Genomic DNA, 16131 nt, shown 5'->3' with positions numbered 1-16131 from the left:
TCCATTACCATCACACCACGTGGTAACCATGGAAACCATGGTGTGAAAAGGCAACGGCGGAGTCGTTACAATGATCATATCACTGCCGGGCAGTATCTCAATCAAGCATGCCAGATTCCGATGATACCACCTAATTGACTCCTTTGAAACAGTCCGCGAAGAAAATGGAGGAATATTTGCAAGTTTATGCGGCAAGATAGCAGCGTGGAGCTGTCCGCGGTGAAGATCAAGGTAAAGCAACTCTGGCACTGGGTAAGTAAGTAAATAACTATGGGAACGGAACATACCAAGATGGGAGCCGTAGACTGAGTGTCCTGGCTTGAGAAGCTTGTGATTTCCAGATAATTCCCAAGTTAGTTGAAAAACATTCCCTATAGCAAACTTTGTTTACTCCATCCGATGATGTGTCTGGGCGTCCGTTGACCCTGAATGCAGGAGTTTTTAATGTTGACTAAATTACGTACTATTGCGAAACGTTCGGATCATTCGGCTTCCCGCACGCAAAATGCAGAAATGCCGACAGTCGACAGGAAAAAGAAGAAGCAAACATCAACCAATTGTACACCAAGTCCGATCCTTTATCATTACCTTTGTATTGTGTTTTTCTTCATATCGTTTAAGATTAAATTACAAAACCCCTAGTAGCGAATCCGGAACGAACCCGGGTCGCAGGTGTCCGAAGTCAGGATCGGAGCATCGGTGCCGCGGTACGGCGCCGTTGGGGGGCGGGTACCGGGTTTTTTTTAACGCTTTTCCACTCGCCACTGCTACCGATTGCAAGAAATTTACTTCTTCTTCGGCTGCTGTTGCTTCTTCTCCTTCTTGGCTGCGCTGGCCTCACCCTTCTGCTGGGCCGCCGGTTCCGGCTTGCGCTTCGGGGCTTCCTTCTTGGCTCCGGCCGCTGCCGGTGCCGCCGACTCCTTCTTGGCCGGCTTCTTCTCGGCCGCTGCTGCCGCCGGCTTCTTGCCCTCGGTCTTCGGGGCGGCCTTCTTGGCGGCTTCCGGCTTCGCGCTGCTCGCTGCGGCCTTCTTGCCCGCCGGCGCGGACGCTGCCGCCGGCTTCTTCTCCTCCTTCTTGCCGGCGTCCTTCTTCACCTCCTTCTTGCCCGCGTCCTTCTTGGGGGCGTCCTTCTTCACCTCCTTCTTGCCGGCGTCCTTCTTGGCGGCATCCTTCTTCACCTCCTTCTTGCCATCCTTCTTCACCTCCTTCTTGGCGACGGTCTTCTTGGCGGCGTCCTTCTTGCCGGCGTCCTTCTTCGCGACCGCAGCCTTCTTGGCCGGCGCCACCTCCTTCTTGGGCGCGGCGGCTTCCTTCTTGGAGGCGGCCTCCTTCTTCTTGGCCGCGGCCAGCGACTTCTTGTCCTTCTCCGACGTCAGCGAGCTGCGCGAGTCGCGGATCGAGGAGAGGCGCGAGTGGCGGCGCACGCGCTCCTGCCGGCGGCGCAGCGTCAGCAGGCGCGAGTACTGCGACTCGGCTTCGCGGCGCGCCTCCGAGCGGCGCTTCTTGATGAGCAGACGGTGTCTCTTGCGCTGCAGCACCACCGGAGTGATCAGACGCTGGATCTTCGGCGACTTGAAGCGCGGCTTCTGGCCCTCCTTCACCGGCAGCGGGCGCTTGACGACGTAGTGGCGCACATCATCCTCCTTGGTCAGGTTGTACAGCTTGCGGATGTTGCTCGCACGCTTCGGACCGAGACGGCGCGGCACGTTCACGTCGGTCAGCCCGGGAATGTCTTTCTCGCCCTTGCGCACGATCACCAGTGCCAGGGCGGACAGGTTCTGGTCGACGATGCAACCACGCACCGACTTGCGCTTGCGCTCGCCGGCACGGCGCGGGCGGTAGCACGAGTGGCCCTTCTTCAGGAGCAGACGAACACGAGCTGTAGTGGTGAAAAGGGAGAGTGTGTGTGTGTGTGTGTGTTTCGGTCAGATAGATTCGCGATTTGTCACATAAACGCAGTCCTTGGCGATCGATTACTTACTGTTCGTCAGCACACCCTGCTTCATGGGGAAACCCTGCTTGTCGTTACCGCCGGCAATCTTCAGGATGTAACCCTTCCATTCCTCACCGAGATGATCGGCGCCGATCTCCGTGCCCATACGCTTGTCATAGAAGTGACGCAGCTTGTGGTCGTCCGAGGGGATCTCGAAGGTCTTCTGAGCCCCCGTAGCGGGAAACGATACGTTCAACTGGAAGAGAAAAAAACAAACAAATCAGCACACGGTACACCTCTCCTCCGAACGGGATGATCAACATCATCCGCATTCCTCCGCCGCCATCATATCCGGTTGTGTCCAGATCTCATGCGTTGTGTATTCATGGCGAAACATATGATAAACATCGGAGTTCCAAATCGATCGCCGGCCAAACTGAGCAAAATCTTCCCCGCAGTGGCACTGCTACTCTACTTGGTCCTGAAACACGCACACACACACACACCCCGGAGTCAATGAGGCCTGCCGGGTTTCCATATATCCATCCATCCCGTCGCCCCAAACCCACACCCCGACCGCACTACTGTCAAACGGTGGTGGATACGACAACGAAACACCACCACCAACCAAACACGCGTTGTATGCGGCTGGACACAATTATTCCCCCATTTTGTGTCGGCCCAACGGGAACAACGGTCGGCAAACATTGCCACCGCATTGCCGCAGGGCTGGCGATACGATTTGGGTCCGATTTCACCACATTTCACCCGAAATTCGTCACTATTCGATCGTACCTTCATTTTACACGTCTATTCCCATACACTCGAGGAGAGTAAAAAGGCTGTCAAAATGGACCGATTCTGCCAAGCTGAACACCGTTGCCGACTTCCGTTTTCCGTCGCGCAAATGACGTTTGGCAGCTGTCAAGCGTGTACCGTGCGGGCGGGCGAATGCGTTCAATGTCGGCCGCTGATTATGTCGACATTTGAATTGTTGCTCGAAAATTTATCAAAAATTGTGAGCTAATTTTTTTTAATTACATTGCTCCTTTACCACAGAAAAGTAACAAAATTACTTTTCATAAAGGGAAGTTTCCTATTCACTCCATTTCTACGTGAAGGAATAAAACTCGGACGTGCATTTTAATTTGAAAGCGATTGGCACTGACTTTTGCTCACACACGTTCTCCAGAACATTTTAGCCAGGATTAACGGCCCCAGAAATATTTTTCTTTCTCTATTCTCAATGAAATTTTGACAATCGATCAGGATCTAGAGGGACAACCCTCTTGCAGTTCTGGCCAATCCATATGCTGGTCGTTGGACCCTTGTCCCGTATGATTTTTGTCTGCTGATTTTTCTCAATTTGATTCTTCGCGATGACCTGCTCTACGACTGAATTGTGCAGTACAGCACCACGATTCAATTGTGTTGCAGAGTTTGTCAAGCAATAATTTTATTTTATTCAGACCCCGAATTTATACTATTCAACTTAAGAAAACAAGCATTTAACTACAATCCCAAACACACTACAAAGCAAATCAACGTACTACACCGAACGTTCGATTTTGTCGCGCACCTAGGCGTTGGCTGACGGCTTTGCGCTCGATTTCAAGTACCGCTTCATTACCATAAAATCCTTCACATCTTTCGGCTGCTTGGTCGATTCCGTGCCGAAATGGTTCGATTCTTCCACCTCCTGCTTTATACCCACCGGCGGACGCACAGCGGCTTCCGCTGCTACTGTTCCGTGCTGTCCCGGCAATTGTTTTGCAATCGCTGCGCCACCTTCCGATGGCGATGCCGTCGCTGCTAGCACTGCATTGGTTGATGATGATCCTGCTTCTACCGCTTCAACGCCCAACTCAATCTCAAATTTGCGCATGCCAATCGATTTCATGGAATTTATCTTAAGCTTCGGTTTCGGCGCAGCCATTGCCTCCGCCAGGGCGGTTGGTTTCGCTTTATCTTGCATTGGTTGCACCGCTTTCGCTTGTGATGTTTGCTGTTTCCTTTTGCCCTTGCTTCCAGTCGGCCCAGTGGCCTCGTTAGCCTCATCACTATTCTGTTGCTGTTCTAGAGCTTGCTGCTCTTCGTGGTGTTTCCTCAGCTTTTCGTCCACGAACGATTGCAGGCGGTACAAGCCATCAGTGTCGAGCTTGAAGCGAAACCGCGACAGCCCCGGCGGCCGTACCATATCGTGCCTAAAGAGAAAATGCTTCTTCAGCGAAGTCGATGATTTGTAGCGATTATTATCGCAAAGATGACACGCGTACACCGGTGTTGGTAAATTATAATGCCAGCTGATGTGCTGATGATGAAGAAGGGGAAAAAGAGCAAACGTACAGTTCACACCTGCGGAAGACATTTGCCAACCAACCTCCCCGCACCGACTTCTGAACCTACCTTTTTCAAACCAAGTAACGTCCGGTAGACGACATTGCAGCCAAACTCCTCGCACCGGAACAGCTTCCCTTCGTGGCCAAGTATGTGAGCCACCAGATCTTTCTTGTAATGGGACGAATAATCACACTGCGGGCACTTGAAGTCACGCTGGTTCAGGTGCTTGATGCGGATGTGTGCCGCCAGCAAGCCCTGGCTTGAAAATTTAGCTGGACACAATTCGCACGCGTGCGCCTGTCTGTGATACTGCAGGTGATTGTTCAGCAGCGGTTTGGTGGCATAGTACCGACCGCACTGGTCGCACTGATGCTTGCGATCTGTTTGCGATTGTATGGGAGCGACAAGTAACTCAAAACGGGTGTTTTACAATAAAACGATAGTAGGCGAGGGTAACTTACGTGCTATTTCCAGCTGTCGGTTGCAATGGTCGACGAACTTTTCGCGGATGCGGAAGTGTGTACCACAGTTGAAGCACGCAATGAGCCGCTCCGTCGTGTGCGCTACGAGGTGCTTCATCAAATCCTTCCGACTCTTCAGCTTGCTTTTTGTGGTGCAAAGCCCCCACTTGCAGCTAAATTGTAGGCTTGCCCACTTTCCGGCTGGCCACATATCGTCAATGTGGCCCTTCACGTGGTGAAAGAAATGCAGTGCCTTGTTGAACCGATCGCTGCATTCGTTCCATTCGCACTGGAACGTGACCGGCCGGTTGCTGATCGTGTTCCGCGTCCGGCTGTCGTTGTTACAGTTCGGCAGCTTCAGCAGCAAATGCAGGCTGGCACCGTGCACCTTCAACTTCGTATGGTACGCATGGTAGTGCACGTGGCCGACAAACTCGTACCCATCCTCGGTGCTGTACTCGCAGAGATCCCACCTGCATGTATACTTTCCGGCCTCCGTCTCCAGCGCTAGCTCGGCGTGCGATTCGACGTGCAGGAAGTATTTGCGATCCGTGCCGGTCATGAACTTGCACTTGCCCCACTCGCACTCGTACTTGTAGCTTTTTCGCATCTCCTTATCGGTGAATTTTGCACACCTTACGCCAACGGGAACCTGGCGAATGGAAGAAAGACCACAATTAGCAGCGTGTTAGCACGGTGGGTGTATGTAAAAATGTAGGATCAATTGATTACATCGAGTGCTTCCAAATCAATGTCATCCTCCGGTTCATCGTCGTGGTTACTCGCTTCCTCCAGCGCTTCCTGGTCCATTTGGTCGAACTCTTCCTGCTTCTCGAGCCAACTGCTGATGTCTGCTTGTAGGTCGTGTAATTGACCAACGCTTGGTGGCACTGCTGCCGCCGCCTCTTCCGAAACATTCTCGGAAGCTGCTGGCTCCTTCGTCTGTTCCTCTTCCGCGAGCTTAAGCTTCTTCGATTCGGTGGACACTTCGCTGCTTGGTTGACTTTTACGCTTTTTCGAGCGCTTATCCATTGCTGAGGTTTTTTGTGGAGGCTCGGAAAACACTGCAAATAACAAAAAAGTCACGCTAGAATCGCCTCCTCGCGAATCGCTCAAAACGCGGGCTGTTGAGAATGTAAACATACCCGTTTGACAGCACGTTCGATCCATGCTCGGCCGCAACGGTCAGGCTGGCGTTATTTGTCCATCCTTTGCGGGGTTTATGAGTTATATTATTTTCCACAATACAGTTCAAAATTATAATTAAAAAAGAATAAAATTAATTACGCATTTCAAATATCCAACACTCCCTGGAATTTTTTAATTTCGCTCTTCTCAGGTCGACATTCGCGCGCCATCGAACGCATTCGCCCGATCGACGTTGACAGCTGTCAGTGGCAGCTGCTGTCAGAAAAAGATCAACTTCCGCCTGAGCGACCCATCTACGCATCTCGACTCGCCTTTCGTGTTCTTTTCCGGCTGTCAATCGCGAGGAGGTAAGATGTGACCGTGCTGTCGTGCGGATATTTTCACCAATTTCTTCACGAGTGGTCCCGGCGGGCTCGAGCCGAGAATGGCGACATCTTGCGCCACCGTCGGTCGGCTACGCGTGAAGCAGATTTTGGTGCAATTTCGCGCTCTACATAAAGCAAATAATTAACGCGATGTTTTCACTGTTTCTCTCTACTCCCGCAACTCCCGTGGTGTGGTGTGCTGCCGCTGGCTGATGTGCGTTTGTTGTCACGCGCGTGTGTGTGTGCGCGCGAGCAGGAGACAACAATGGCTCCGAGATACGAAATGTGTGTCGGCCTGAACAAGGGCCACAAGACCACCAAGATCAAGCAGCTGCAGTACCGCGGCGACCGCAAAGTCAAGGGAATCCGCCCGTCCCGCCTGAAGGGTGTAAGTATGATACACGGCACAATCTGTCCCTCTCCCCCTCTGCTGTGTTCAGTGCACCGAACGCTTCAGTTTGTCCATGATGAAACCTCCATTAATCCATTCACAGACAGTACGCATTTACCTACTGGCCGCAGGCTGGCCAATGTTCTATTGGTCGGTTCCTGTTGGTTCGGTTCGCCGAATCGTACACCCTGGTTAAACTTTGGTTCTGACCTATTAAAGACACATCAAAGCCTTTCCCCTTCCAGCCATTGAGAGCAATAATTAACCATTTCCATTCCCAATTTCTTCTTCTTCTATCTCTTTCTCCACCTGGAATGCACAGATCCAAACCAAGCACACCAAGTTCGTGCGCGATCTGGTGCGTGAGGTCGTCGGTCATGCCCCGTACGAGAAGCGCGGTATGGAATTGCTGAAGGTGTCCAAGGATAAGCGTGCGCTCAAGTTCCTGAAGCGACGCCTCGGCACGCACATCCGTGCCAAGAGGAAGCGCGAGGAGCTGTCCAACATTCTGGCCCATATGCGCAAGGCCGCGCACAAGTAAGCCACCAGCACCACCAACCTCCTGTTACCCTCTTCGCCGGCTGGTGGGGAAGATGGTGACGACCACTACTGCGCATCGTCGGCCTTGTGATGATGGTGCGTGTGTGTTTGTGTAAGGATTGAAACATTCTTGAGCGAATAAAAACTTAAGATCATAAACAACAACAATTCGTTGCGCATTGTAGTACTCTCCGCCTGTTGCTGTCGCTGGAATATTTTACAATTAAGAATCTAAAACAGGTGACATGCGCATGTGGCCATTGACTTTGCCCGCTTTCATGGCGAAAGCAATGCGGCCAAGATGTGTCATCATTAAAATCTATCCCACCGATCTTGAACACACCTGGTCTCTGCTGCTTGTGAATGGGTACAGTGAATAGTTTTATTCGTTCATTAGAAATTTCACATCGAGCACATAATGTTATGAGTTTAATCTCTATTCCCTTGCACACTCTGCTTTCCTCAATTTGTGGGGTAAAAGTGCATCATAAATTATATATATGTACCTTAGATGTTGATAAAACAAGCGATCCTCGTTCAGTTGCTGCGCTCGTGTTCTGCGCTATCAATTAGTAACAATCTCCTCCTACCTTTTCGCCTACTATTACTTCTAAATGTCTTTTTTTTTAATGAAGATTGGATTTGGATTCTTGTTAATGGTATGGGGTTGCCGTTAGTAATGTTTGATCCTTGTTATTAAGATATTTCCTTTCTCACAGTTGTCGGTTACATCTAGCCTTTCTTTAGCACACGTGAGAGTTTGTCCTCTTACTATATTAATTCATAAATCTGCGCACTGCGGGATGTGCATAGTAGGAAACAAAGAAGAGATTTCAAATACTACAGCCCCCCATCCACAGCATAGCCTACTTTACGCTCATTCGTTTCGTGTAAGTACCAACACACACACACACACATCCTCCACTATTGGTGCGTGTAGCAGATAACGTGTCGGTAATAATTTAAACATTTTTGACACATTTACGTTTAACCAAATTCTATTATACCTACAATTACGGTCGATTACCACGTGGCGACTGGTAATTCTTCCTGACTGGTCCAATCATAAACAAGCGTAAAAGCGCACAGGACGGGAGAGGGGGAAGGGAGCGTAAAGGAAAATGACCTCACCGATATGATAAAAACATCGACGAATACACATCAATTTCATTCGGGTGGGATTTACTTTACAAGCCATAGCCATAAAAGCATATAGAGGAACAAAAAAAAAACGAATTGAAACGTCCTCAAGTCGAGAGGAAAGGGATTTAGTTCCTCAACGGATGTAATTCCCGATGGGAAGGGTGTTCCAAAACGGTGCGGAAATGACACAGGCATGGATGAGAAAAGAATGGAAGCCATGCGCCAGCTGGAATCGGGATTAGAGATTGACATAGGACAATACATACACTCACACACACACACACACACACACACACACGTACACACATCTAGGTCCTAGCATAGACACACGTTTCCCTCCACGACGGTAGCAACGCCAGTGGTGGTGGTGGTGCTACACTGCTTGCCCTCATGCTATCTTTCCGGCCGCGGAAAGGGTGTGCGGGAGTGTGGGACATGGCTAGAGACACTAGAAAGTCGGGTGGCCAAATCCTGCCACCTATCCACGAGACCACGCGCGCGATGAATGAGGGAAAGATAGGCTGGCGGGGGAGGGGGCCAGCATCGCATCGAACGGTTGTGTGCGCTCGGTACGGTTTGTTCAATATGGGCTAGAAATGTAGAGATAACAGCAAATACAGAACGGGAGAGGATTTGATTACTTCACCAATCGACAATCAATCTAATTGCGGGGCTAGGGGAGTTGTTAGATGCAGTCGGATAGAAAGGGTAGAATGAAGAATTAAGGTACACACTCACTACCGCAAATACGCTGGGTCCTTTGTAGGAACCAGCCGATGCGTGCAATTGGTGGAGAGATCATGCAAAATCACACAACAAATCAGAAACAAATCAGAAAATTTAGCCTATTCTTTTAATCGCATTCCAGAAGGTGGGGATTTTAAAGGTTTGCCGAAATTGGAGGAAGGAGAGTCATGTGGGAACGGGAAGGCTAAAGCTTCTAAACGATAAGAACTGTGTAGAACGAATTAAAATAATATGCTAATATGCTACAAATGCATAGTTCTCATGCCAAACCAGACCAGACCTAATGAAAACAACAACAAAACAAAACCCATCATTACAACCTTCCATTTGTTCATTGTCGTGAGTTCTTTATTCGTGTAATAGTGTTTTCGGTTTTATCTCTCGGTCACGTCATCGTAAATCTAAGATAAATATAAATCATAAGTAAAGTTTTTTCCATGAACATGATTCGTGCAGCGTGGCTTTTTATCTCATCCCGCACCGCGGCGTCCCAATTTTGCACACCATTAGCTCAAAAAGGGTTTTCATTTTAAATTTAAACATACATCAACAGTCACTTTACTATACCCATGGACTCATCGCCTAACTGCCTCGACTGCATCATATAAATTGCTGTGAATTGCGGAGAACCAGCAATGCCGCGAGCCCTACCGCTTTACTAATGAATTTGTTTTTCCGTCTGCTTTGCCTAAACTAATGAATCAATATTTAATGCGATCGGGAGCTAATTTCAACTCAACAGCGGAATCGGTGTTGCATTAAGGGTAAAAAGGAAAGGTGGGAAGCGTGAATCCTCCCAATCATGATCACATAAAGTTAGTAGAAAAAAAAGAAGAAAACAAACTGTTAACGTAAACGTGTTAACAGCACGTGGCGCAGTAGTGTAAACGTTAATTCATTTCCATTGCTCAACAGCAATTCCTATCGTTAAACGTTAATCTCTTACTCCGTTTTCCGCTTTGGTTAAGTAACGGAATTGAATGCGAGACCGATGATTAGCGTGCATTGTCATTTACATGTTACTCCTTTTTTTGATTTGCCTGCTCGTTATATTACGTGCGGCCGTAGTAACGCCAAACACCAGGCAAGAGTGTTGGAGAACCGCACCACAGACAGGTCACAATATAATGGTAAATCAAAGCATCGAATGGAAAAAGGGTAGGTGGTCACCACCGTATAATACACCTTTTTTTTTCGAACGAAACGCAACGATTAAACATAACAGAGAAAAGGATAGTCGCGCTCCCACCCCGAAACAGAATATGTAAGGCACTACAATGTAACGGATTCGCGTCAGGAAGTTTGGAAAGATTACTACTAGCGAAAAGGGGGAAAAATTAGCTCACTACTAAACATCTAATACCGTAACGGAGCAAAAAGGAATCTTGGAACTGCTCTGCTAAAGCAGCACAAATTGCGAAACGTTCTACTTTTGATCGATTTTTTTTACTTTTTCGTATGCTTGGGAACATCATAGGGATACTACTATGCCGCACCGCCTGCCTGTCCACCGGCAAAAGGGAAACAGAGAATAATAATGGAAATGTCCTAATGTCTCAACAAAAGCTTCGGGATGGAAGCATTCGAAGCATACGAGTTTCGCACAGGGGGTGGAAGTAATGGAAGGTGGTAGTGCTGATAATTAAACACAGTACATCTTGACGTCGAGTTGTTTTGTAGGGGGGGGGGGGGGGTGGTAGTAATAGGGATGTAAGTAGTAATAGTAATAATAACGTAACAGTTCGTATTGCGTTTGTGTGTGTGAGAGGGGAGAGTGTGTGTGTTCGCAATTCAGAAGTAGAAGTAGCAATGAAAGTAGTGAGGAGGAGGAAGAGGAATTTGGTGAACGCATATCTAATGCGCCACTCCCACTCCTCTAGTACCTGTTCAGGGTGCTCGAAACGGAGGCACGGGCGGCACCGGCGGCCGCGTCCCGCACGATCGAGTTGCTCATAAACTGGCTCTGGAATTCTTCGCGTGCCTTGCCCATCGTGATCTTATCGCCCGAGCGGTAGATTTGGTGTATCTATGTGTGTGTGTGTGTGCAATGTAAACGGGAGGTGAAGAAAACGAATCGTTAGGTCCCATCGATAGGGAGTGGGGTGCAGCGGGATAGGGACAGCTTACCTTGGTCAGCATGAATATGTTGCCCGCAGCGCAGGTACCGTAGGCGAGCGCTATGCACATCAGGAACAGGCCAACGACGACGCCCCAGCCCGAGCTGAACTGGCTGATGGCCATGATGACGCCGCACGTGCCCGAACCGGGGAACCCGATCGTCTGTATGGTGGTCACGAGCGCTTGGAAGGAGAAGATGAAGAAGAACATCATGAAGTTGAAGCTCGAGTCCGTCTTGAAGGCCTTGTACGCTGGGCGATACCTGCAGGAAGGAAGGGAGAAAGGGAAAAGAGAGCATAGGTGAGTGGGGCAAATTCTTTTTTGTTTCCCATTGGCCCACAGCGATGGCTATCTACCAGCACAGGAACGATGCAGGAGTAAACAGCACGGCGTAGAAGATGCTCAACCCGAACGTGCGGAACTCGCCCGAGTGGATCAGTATGACCAGCCCGCCGAGAATGTTGACCACCATCACGAGCGCGTAGAACATCCACAGCTTGTACAGCCGGGTGACCGTCTTCTGGAACTCGGACGGAATGTCGAGGCTGATGTCGTGGTAGAAGCACGGCTGCATCGGGCAGAACGCGGGCAGCGGGGGCCAATTGTTCGGCTGTCCGTTCGTGCTGCGCATCATGTTCGCTTCCCGGCGCTCCAGTTCACGCGTTTTGCGCTCCAACTCTTCCTGGGCGCGCTGCGGGAATATTGACAACGAGATGGTAATCGGCATGTAAGATAAGCATTCGGGCAAGTATTGGAGAGAGAGAGAGAGAACAAAAGTAAAAAAAAAGTGACTCAATGTGATCAATATTTTTGTTAGTAGCTGTACATAAGACGGGAAACAATAGAACAGCAACCAAATGAATTTGTACTGCAGAATTGTTCCGTGGTGAGTTAAGCAATGAAAATGCGTTTTTGATTGGGACCAATTCCAGCACCTAATCGAAGTACGAAAATCAATCAGCGGAGCAGCAGTGCAGGAAGCGGAAGCAGTTAATTAGTCATCTCACCAACACGCTCGCAACGGGCCTTTCGCTGTGTGCGGGGCTCGTGCGTAGCGTTGGGAGTTTTGATAAGGCACAGTGCTCGACAGTGCCACCGAACAGAATTGTCACGGAGCACGTAGAAAAAAGAAAAGAAACCCTTACGTTAGCTAATAGGAGAAGCGGCAAATCATATTTCTTGCTTGAGTTATTGATAAGAGCCGATTTCGAGGCAATTTATAAACAAACAAAAAACCGAAATTTTTGAGAAAGATTGGTAACAAAAAAAGAAAAAAGAATGAAAGAAGGAACGGAAATGAGGACAAGTGCTACAGAGCACACTCAAACATACCCGAAGATTCTACATAGGTTCATCGGAAAAAGGTCGCCGAGACGCCGCACCGGAAGAATCGTCGCCAATGTGGTGGAAGATGAAAATATATTATAGAAACCGATTAGTCGGATATGCGTGCCATATGGTACAGACGTGCCGTGCATGGGTCACAGGTGCGCTCCACCAGCTGGGAAGGGGTCCTGGGAACCTGTGGGAATCAATCAACACACTGACACCAAACCTACCTCGAGTTCAGCGGTCGAGATCTGTGTCATTCCGTCCGGTTTGCTTCCGCTCGCGGCCATTGCCCCATTGCTGTTCGTTTGAAACTGTGCACCGCTCTGGTTGTACACCGGCGGGGACTGTGTGGACGGATGCAGCGTGGCCGGTTGGCTCGCGCCACTGCCATTTCCCAGCACATTGCGATCATTGTCGAACGGTCGGTAGTCGTCGAGGGTCTGTTGCAAGCTGGTAGTGTTTCTCGTGATCTGCTGTATCGATGGATCCTGCAAAAAGACGAACAAATGGAGGAAGCGAGCTAGAGAGTAGGAAATCACTCCCGGTTTCTCCGCCGGCGGATCGAATTACACCCGACACTTACCGCAAACGGATTGTCAATCTCTGGCTCGCCGAACGGATTGTCGTTCAATCCTGCCATTGTGCCGTGCGCTCAATATCACCGCACCCGTAGCAGCCGCCGCGATACAACTTGTCGAGCTTCACAATCTTGGCTGCGTCACGCCTGCAACACCAACACCACCTCACTCCAAACGCCTACCGAAGGTGGAAGGTGGGCTGGTAATTGAAGAAACAGAGAAATGCCGACCGATTAATAAAAGCTTCTTCGGATGTTACAAACACACAAGGGTGTGTGTTGGGGTGGGAGATCGGGGGCCACTTTTGCTCCCGGTGCTGGAAGAAACTGAGCCTGCTGACGAGGACACGGCAAAAGAGGAGGAGGATAACTTTTCCTCCTACTGCCCACTAACGTACAGCCAGCAGCAGCTACGTCATTGGGCTCTGTTATCAGTGTGCGGCACTTGCTAGTATGGTAGCTTTGTTTAGCACCTAAACGCAAACCGATCGAAGCGATACACTTGCAGGACGATGGCCGTACAAACACTTACTTTAACAAACTACACGACGGCTGATGGGACACAGAATATCGACACTTTTTCGTATGTTTTCTCGCGCAAGCAGCTGGAAAAGCGAACTGCACGGGATGTTTCTTTTTTTCTCTTTTTCTTGGCTTACTCATCCACTTGACAGCTTGAGTTTTGTGAGGATTCGCACACAGTGCTGCCGAGGTGGTCATATAATGTGACATTTGATTGGAAAAATGATAAAACAGAAAACATTTTTTTGAAAACACGGCTGATATTTGAAAAATATGCCACACAAATGGAGTTTGAATATGAAGTAATTTTAGTTTATTACAAATTATACGGTTTTCACTTCCCTCTTCCCTACAAACTATAACTCTTCTTCATCATCATCGTCGTCATCCTCGTCATCCTCGTCGTCCTCATCGCTATCCATGTTTTCGTCGGGCTGCTGTCCGCTGGCAGATTTCGATCCCCGCTGTGACCCGTGACCCATTTCATCGTCCTCCATGGGTGTGTAATCATTATCCTCCTCGAATTCCACCTCCCCTTCGAGCGCTAAGCTCTGGCCAACTTCTACATCGCGACACTGGGCTGCCTGCAGTTCACGGCGAATTTCGGGTGTGATTTTGGGATGGGCTTTTTTCCTGCAATAAAAAAGTAAACTGTTAGACAAAACACCGCTTCCCCGGGGTTAACCACTTAAGGATACTTACTTCAGCAAATGCAGCAGAGCGTCCCGCTGCTCGGAGGAAATGTCGTTCTTGTAGCGCTGGGCAAACGTAAGCAGCGCTTTGTGCCACAGCGTGGGCAGCTCCCGCTTATCCTGCTCAAACTTGAGGAAATGGAACACGGCCGCATCGACCACACGGTACGGCAGGGCGTACCGTTTGTCCAGTATGATGCGGATAAACACGGAACACGCGCCGGAGTATTCCATTTCGCAGATTTTCAGCAAACACGCGGCCGTGTGCAGCACCGGGATGGACGTGCAGCTAATCACGCTGCCGATGATGATTGCCTCGCGCAGCGTGCAATCGCCTGCCTCGAGCAGAGGCAGCACGATGCCCTTCATAAAGGCGGCCGGTTTGAACAGGGCCTTTTTCAGCGAGCGATACAGATAGAAATTCAGCCGCCCGTACTCGGCCAAATCGTCGCGCACACGTGGCAGCAGCACGAGATTGTAGAACCGCTGGGCCATGTGCTGGGTAAGGCCGGAGCAAAACAGGCGCGTCGCCTGAAACATGGCAGCCGCACTCCACTGCTGCGGTTCCGTAATGTACAGAAACTGTTCCCAGTTGCGCAGCTTGGGGATGAGCTTGAACGCTTTCGGAATTTTGCCGTTACGGTAGCGCTTCAGCACATCCCGCACGCCCTTGTACATCTCGCGCACGTTCGGGTCGATTTCGTCCAGCTTGAGTGACGCATTGTCGGAGAATTGTGTTTGAATTTCGGTTTGCTTCTCAGTCATTTTCTCCAAGATAATATCGGCCAGGGTGCGTGTTTTGGTGCCATCTCTACGGGGAAAAACAGCATCCACTATCAGAACAAAAGCGGCTACAATCCACTCGCGAACACACTTACTTGTTTTGAAACATTTGCAGCGCACGCTCATCTTCCTCGCTGATTTTTATATCGTCAAACAAATTGTCTCCATCGATATCGCCTTCATCGTGCTCCTCCAGATCAGACTCGTCGGAGGATCCTCTGTCTACGAAGGGAACCGAAAGTTTAGTGCACAGGCCGAATCTATCACCAGTCAACACACCCCACTTACCGTCCAATCGTTGCCGTTTCTTCACCGCAGCTGATTCTTGCGGCGTCGGCCCAAAGGAGCTGTCGAGGAAGTTCAGCTCGGCCTGTTGTTTGCGAGCTACGGCAAGAATCCTCTTCGACGTTTTCGAGTCCACATAGTTGCCTTCCTCGGCGCGCAGTCGGATTTTCGGCTGTTTTGCTTTCTTGGACACGCGGCCTTCGTTCGGCTGTTCGTCAAAGGACGATTTTGGTCCAGTGAGTTTCTTTATACGGTGTGCCTTGGATTTACCCATCTTTTATTGGAAGTAAAAACTGTTTTCCCTGTAGAAGAGACACACGAGCCAAATCCGCACTGGCGACCGCACGAAAACAAAAACCTCGTGTGAGCAGCTGTCAACAAGCCAGGCGCGAGTGAAATTGACTATACTTTGACAGTTTGCAAATGTCATTACAGCGAGCGCGGTTAATTTAAAAAAAATCCGTTATGCACGTTGATTGAAGAAAACATTCTTAGAGTTTTATAACAAAAATGATGTTTCAAAATTAAACATCATAAATCGACTATTGAAAATAAATATGTTACAAGACTATCGGCATCAATTAATTCATTTTTGGGGCAGTAAGAGTAATTTAAAATATGACCAGACTGAACACGTGGTCGTTACACTAAAAATCGACATGTACTATCCATTACCGACTGTACATACAACGTAGAATCAAGTGCTGTAGCCATGAATTGAATACAACAATACAGTTTTCTGCCCGCAGGAAA

At 49.3% G+C, this 16131-nt stretch overlaps 5 protein-coding genes across 7 annotated transcripts; 1 reads left to right on the top strand and 4 right to left on the bottom strand.

The window, feature by feature from the left end:
* Window positions 1–557: 557 nt before the first annotated feature.
* LOC121601920 (40S ribosomal protein S6) lies at window positions 558–2842 on the bottom strand. The gene is made up of 3 exons (XM_041930724.1): window positions 2729–2842; window positions 1982–2189; window positions 558–1879 (listed from the first exon to the last, which is right to left on the bottom strand). Exons 1-3 carry the CDS (start codon window positions 2732–2734, stop codon window positions 786–788), a joined length of 1308 nt encoding a protein of 435 aa, XP_041786658.1. The 5' UTR covers window positions 2735–2842; the 3' UTR covers window positions 558–785.
* Window positions 2843–3372: 530 nt separating this feature from the next.
* LOC121601910 (histone H4 transcription factor) lies at window positions 3373–5869 on the bottom strand. The gene is made up of 4 exons (XM_041930719.1): window positions 5467–5869; window positions 4735–5386; window positions 4340–4653; window positions 3373–4244 (listed from the first exon to the last, which is right to left on the bottom strand). The coding sequence occupies exons 1-4, from the start codon at window positions 5764–5766 to the stop codon at window positions 3513–3515; spliced, it is 1998 nt and encodes a 665-aa protein (XP_041786653.1). The 5' UTR covers window positions 5767–5869; the 3' UTR covers window positions 3373–3512.
* A 268-nt stretch (window positions 5870–6137) lies between these two features.
* LOC121601947 (60S ribosomal protein L36) lies at window positions 6138–7347 on the top strand. Of its 2 annotated transcripts, XM_041930751.1 has the most exons (3): window positions 6138–6230; window positions 6505–6636; window positions 6962–7347. In XM_041930751.1, the coding sequence occupies exons 2-3, from the start codon at window positions 6514–6516 to the stop codon at window positions 7178–7180; spliced, it is 342 nt and encodes a 113-aa protein (XP_041786685.1). In that variant the 5' UTR covers window positions 6138–6230; window positions 6505–6513; the 3' UTR covers window positions 7181–7347. The 2 variants fall into 2 exon arrangements, with proteins under 2 accessions (XP_041786685.1, XP_041786681.1); XM_041930747.1 differs by lacking the exon at window positions 6138–6230 and having other exon boundaries at window positions 6471–6636.
* LOC121601931 (secretory carrier-associated membrane protein 5B) lies at window positions 7001–13778 on the bottom strand. Of its 2 annotated transcripts, XM_041930732.1 has the most exons (8): window positions 13629–13777; window positions 13103–13296; window positions 12747–13007; window positions 12520–12528; window positions 11544–11878; window positions 11197–11449; window positions 10953–11095; window positions 7001–8912 (listed from the first exon to the last, which is right to left on the bottom strand). In XM_041930732.1, the coding sequence occupies exons 2-8, from the start codon at window positions 13157–13159 to the stop codon at window positions 8903–8905; spliced, it is 1068 nt and encodes a 355-aa protein (XP_041786666.1). In that variant the 5' UTR covers window positions 13160–13296; window positions 13629–13777; the 3' UTR covers window positions 7001–8902. The 2 variants fall into 2 exon arrangements, with proteins under 2 accessions (XP_041786666.1, XP_041786673.1); XM_041930739.1 differs by lacking the exon at window positions 12520–12528 and having other exon boundaries at window positions 13629–13778.
* Window positions 13779–13916: 138 nt separating this feature from the next.
* LOC121590017 (bystin) lies at window positions 13917–15741 on the bottom strand. The gene is made up of 4 exons (XM_041909346.1): window positions 15382–15741; window positions 15189–15315; window positions 14321–15121; window positions 13917–14251 (listed from the first exon to the last, which is right to left on the bottom strand). The coding sequence occupies exons 1-4, from the start codon at window positions 15650–15652 to the stop codon at window positions 13975–13977; spliced, it is 1476 nt and encodes a 491-aa protein (XP_041765280.1). The 5' UTR covers window positions 15653–15741; the 3' UTR covers window positions 13917–13974.
* Between the last annotated feature and the right edge of the window lie 390 nt (window positions 15742–16131).

The sequence above is a fragment of the Anopheles merus genome, chromosome 2R (assembly GCF_017562075.2).
Source record: "Anopheles merus strain MAF chromosome 2R, AmerM5.1, whole genome shotgun sequence".
Classification (NCBI taxonomy): domain Eukaryota; kingdom Metazoa; phylum Arthropoda; class Insecta; order Diptera; family Culicidae; genus Anopheles; species Anopheles merus.
This window is presented reverse-complemented; position numbering and strand designations above follow the sequence as displayed.

What these genes read in the sequence shown, in the direction of transcription:
- LOC121601920 (XM_041930724.1), bottom strand. An exon ending in GCAGGGTGTGCTGACGAACA is followed by an intron (nt 1,880 to 1,981) that starts GTAAGTAATCGA and finishes TCACCACTACAG; the next exon opens with CTCGTGTTCGTCTGCTCCTG.
- LOC121601910 (XM_041930719.1), bottom strand. Translation starts at nt 5,766, where the DNA reads ATGGATAAGCGCTCGAAAAAGCGTAAAAGTCAACCAAGCAGCGAAGTG. An exon ending in TTGATTTGGAAGCACTCGAT is followed by an intron (nt 5,387 to 5,466) that starts GTAATCAATTGA and finishes TCCATTCGCCAG; the next exon opens with GTTCCCGTTGGCGTAAGGTG. An exon ending in CGTTACTTGGTTTGAAAAAG is followed by an intron (nt 4,245 to 4,339) that starts GTAGGTTCAGAA and finishes CTTCATCATCAG; the next exon opens with CACATCAGCTGGCATTATAA.
- LOC121601947 (XM_041930751.1), top strand. Translation starts at nt 6,514, where the DNA reads ATGGCTCCGAGATACGAAATGTGTGTCGGCCTGAACAAGGGCCACAAG. An exon ending in GCCCGTCCCGCCTGAAGGGT is followed by an intron (nt 6,637 to 6,961) that starts GTAAGTATGATA and finishes TGGAATGCACAG; the next exon opens with ATCCAAACCAAGCACACCAA.
- LOC121601931 (XM_041930732.1), bottom strand. Translation starts at nt 13,159, where the DNA reads ATGGCAGGATTGAACGACAATCCGTTCGGCGAGCCAGAGATTGACAAT. An exon ending in CCTGCATCGTTCCTGTGCTG is followed by an intron (nt 11,450 to 11,543) that starts GTAGATAGCCAT and finishes TCCTTCCTGCAG; the next exon opens with GTATCGCCCAGCGTACAAGG. An exon ending in ACATATTCATGCTGACCAAG is followed by an intron (nt 11,096 to 11,196) that starts GTAAGCTGTCCC and finishes ACACACACATAG; the next exon opens with ATACACCAAATCTACCGCTC.
- LOC121590017 (XM_041909346.1), bottom strand. Translation starts at nt 15,652, where the DNA reads ATGGGTAAATCCAAGGCACACCGTATAAAGAAACTCACTGGACCAAAA. An exon ending in GAAACGGCAACGATTGGACG is followed by an intron (nt 15,316 to 15,381) that starts GTAAGTGGGGTG and finishes TTCCCTTCGTAG; the next exon opens with ACAGAGGATCCTCCGACGAG. An exon ending in CTGCAAATGTTTCAAAACAA is followed by an intron (nt 15,122 to 15,188) that starts GTAAGTGTGTTC and finishes TTTTCCCCGTAG; the next exon opens with AGATGGCACCAAAACACGCA.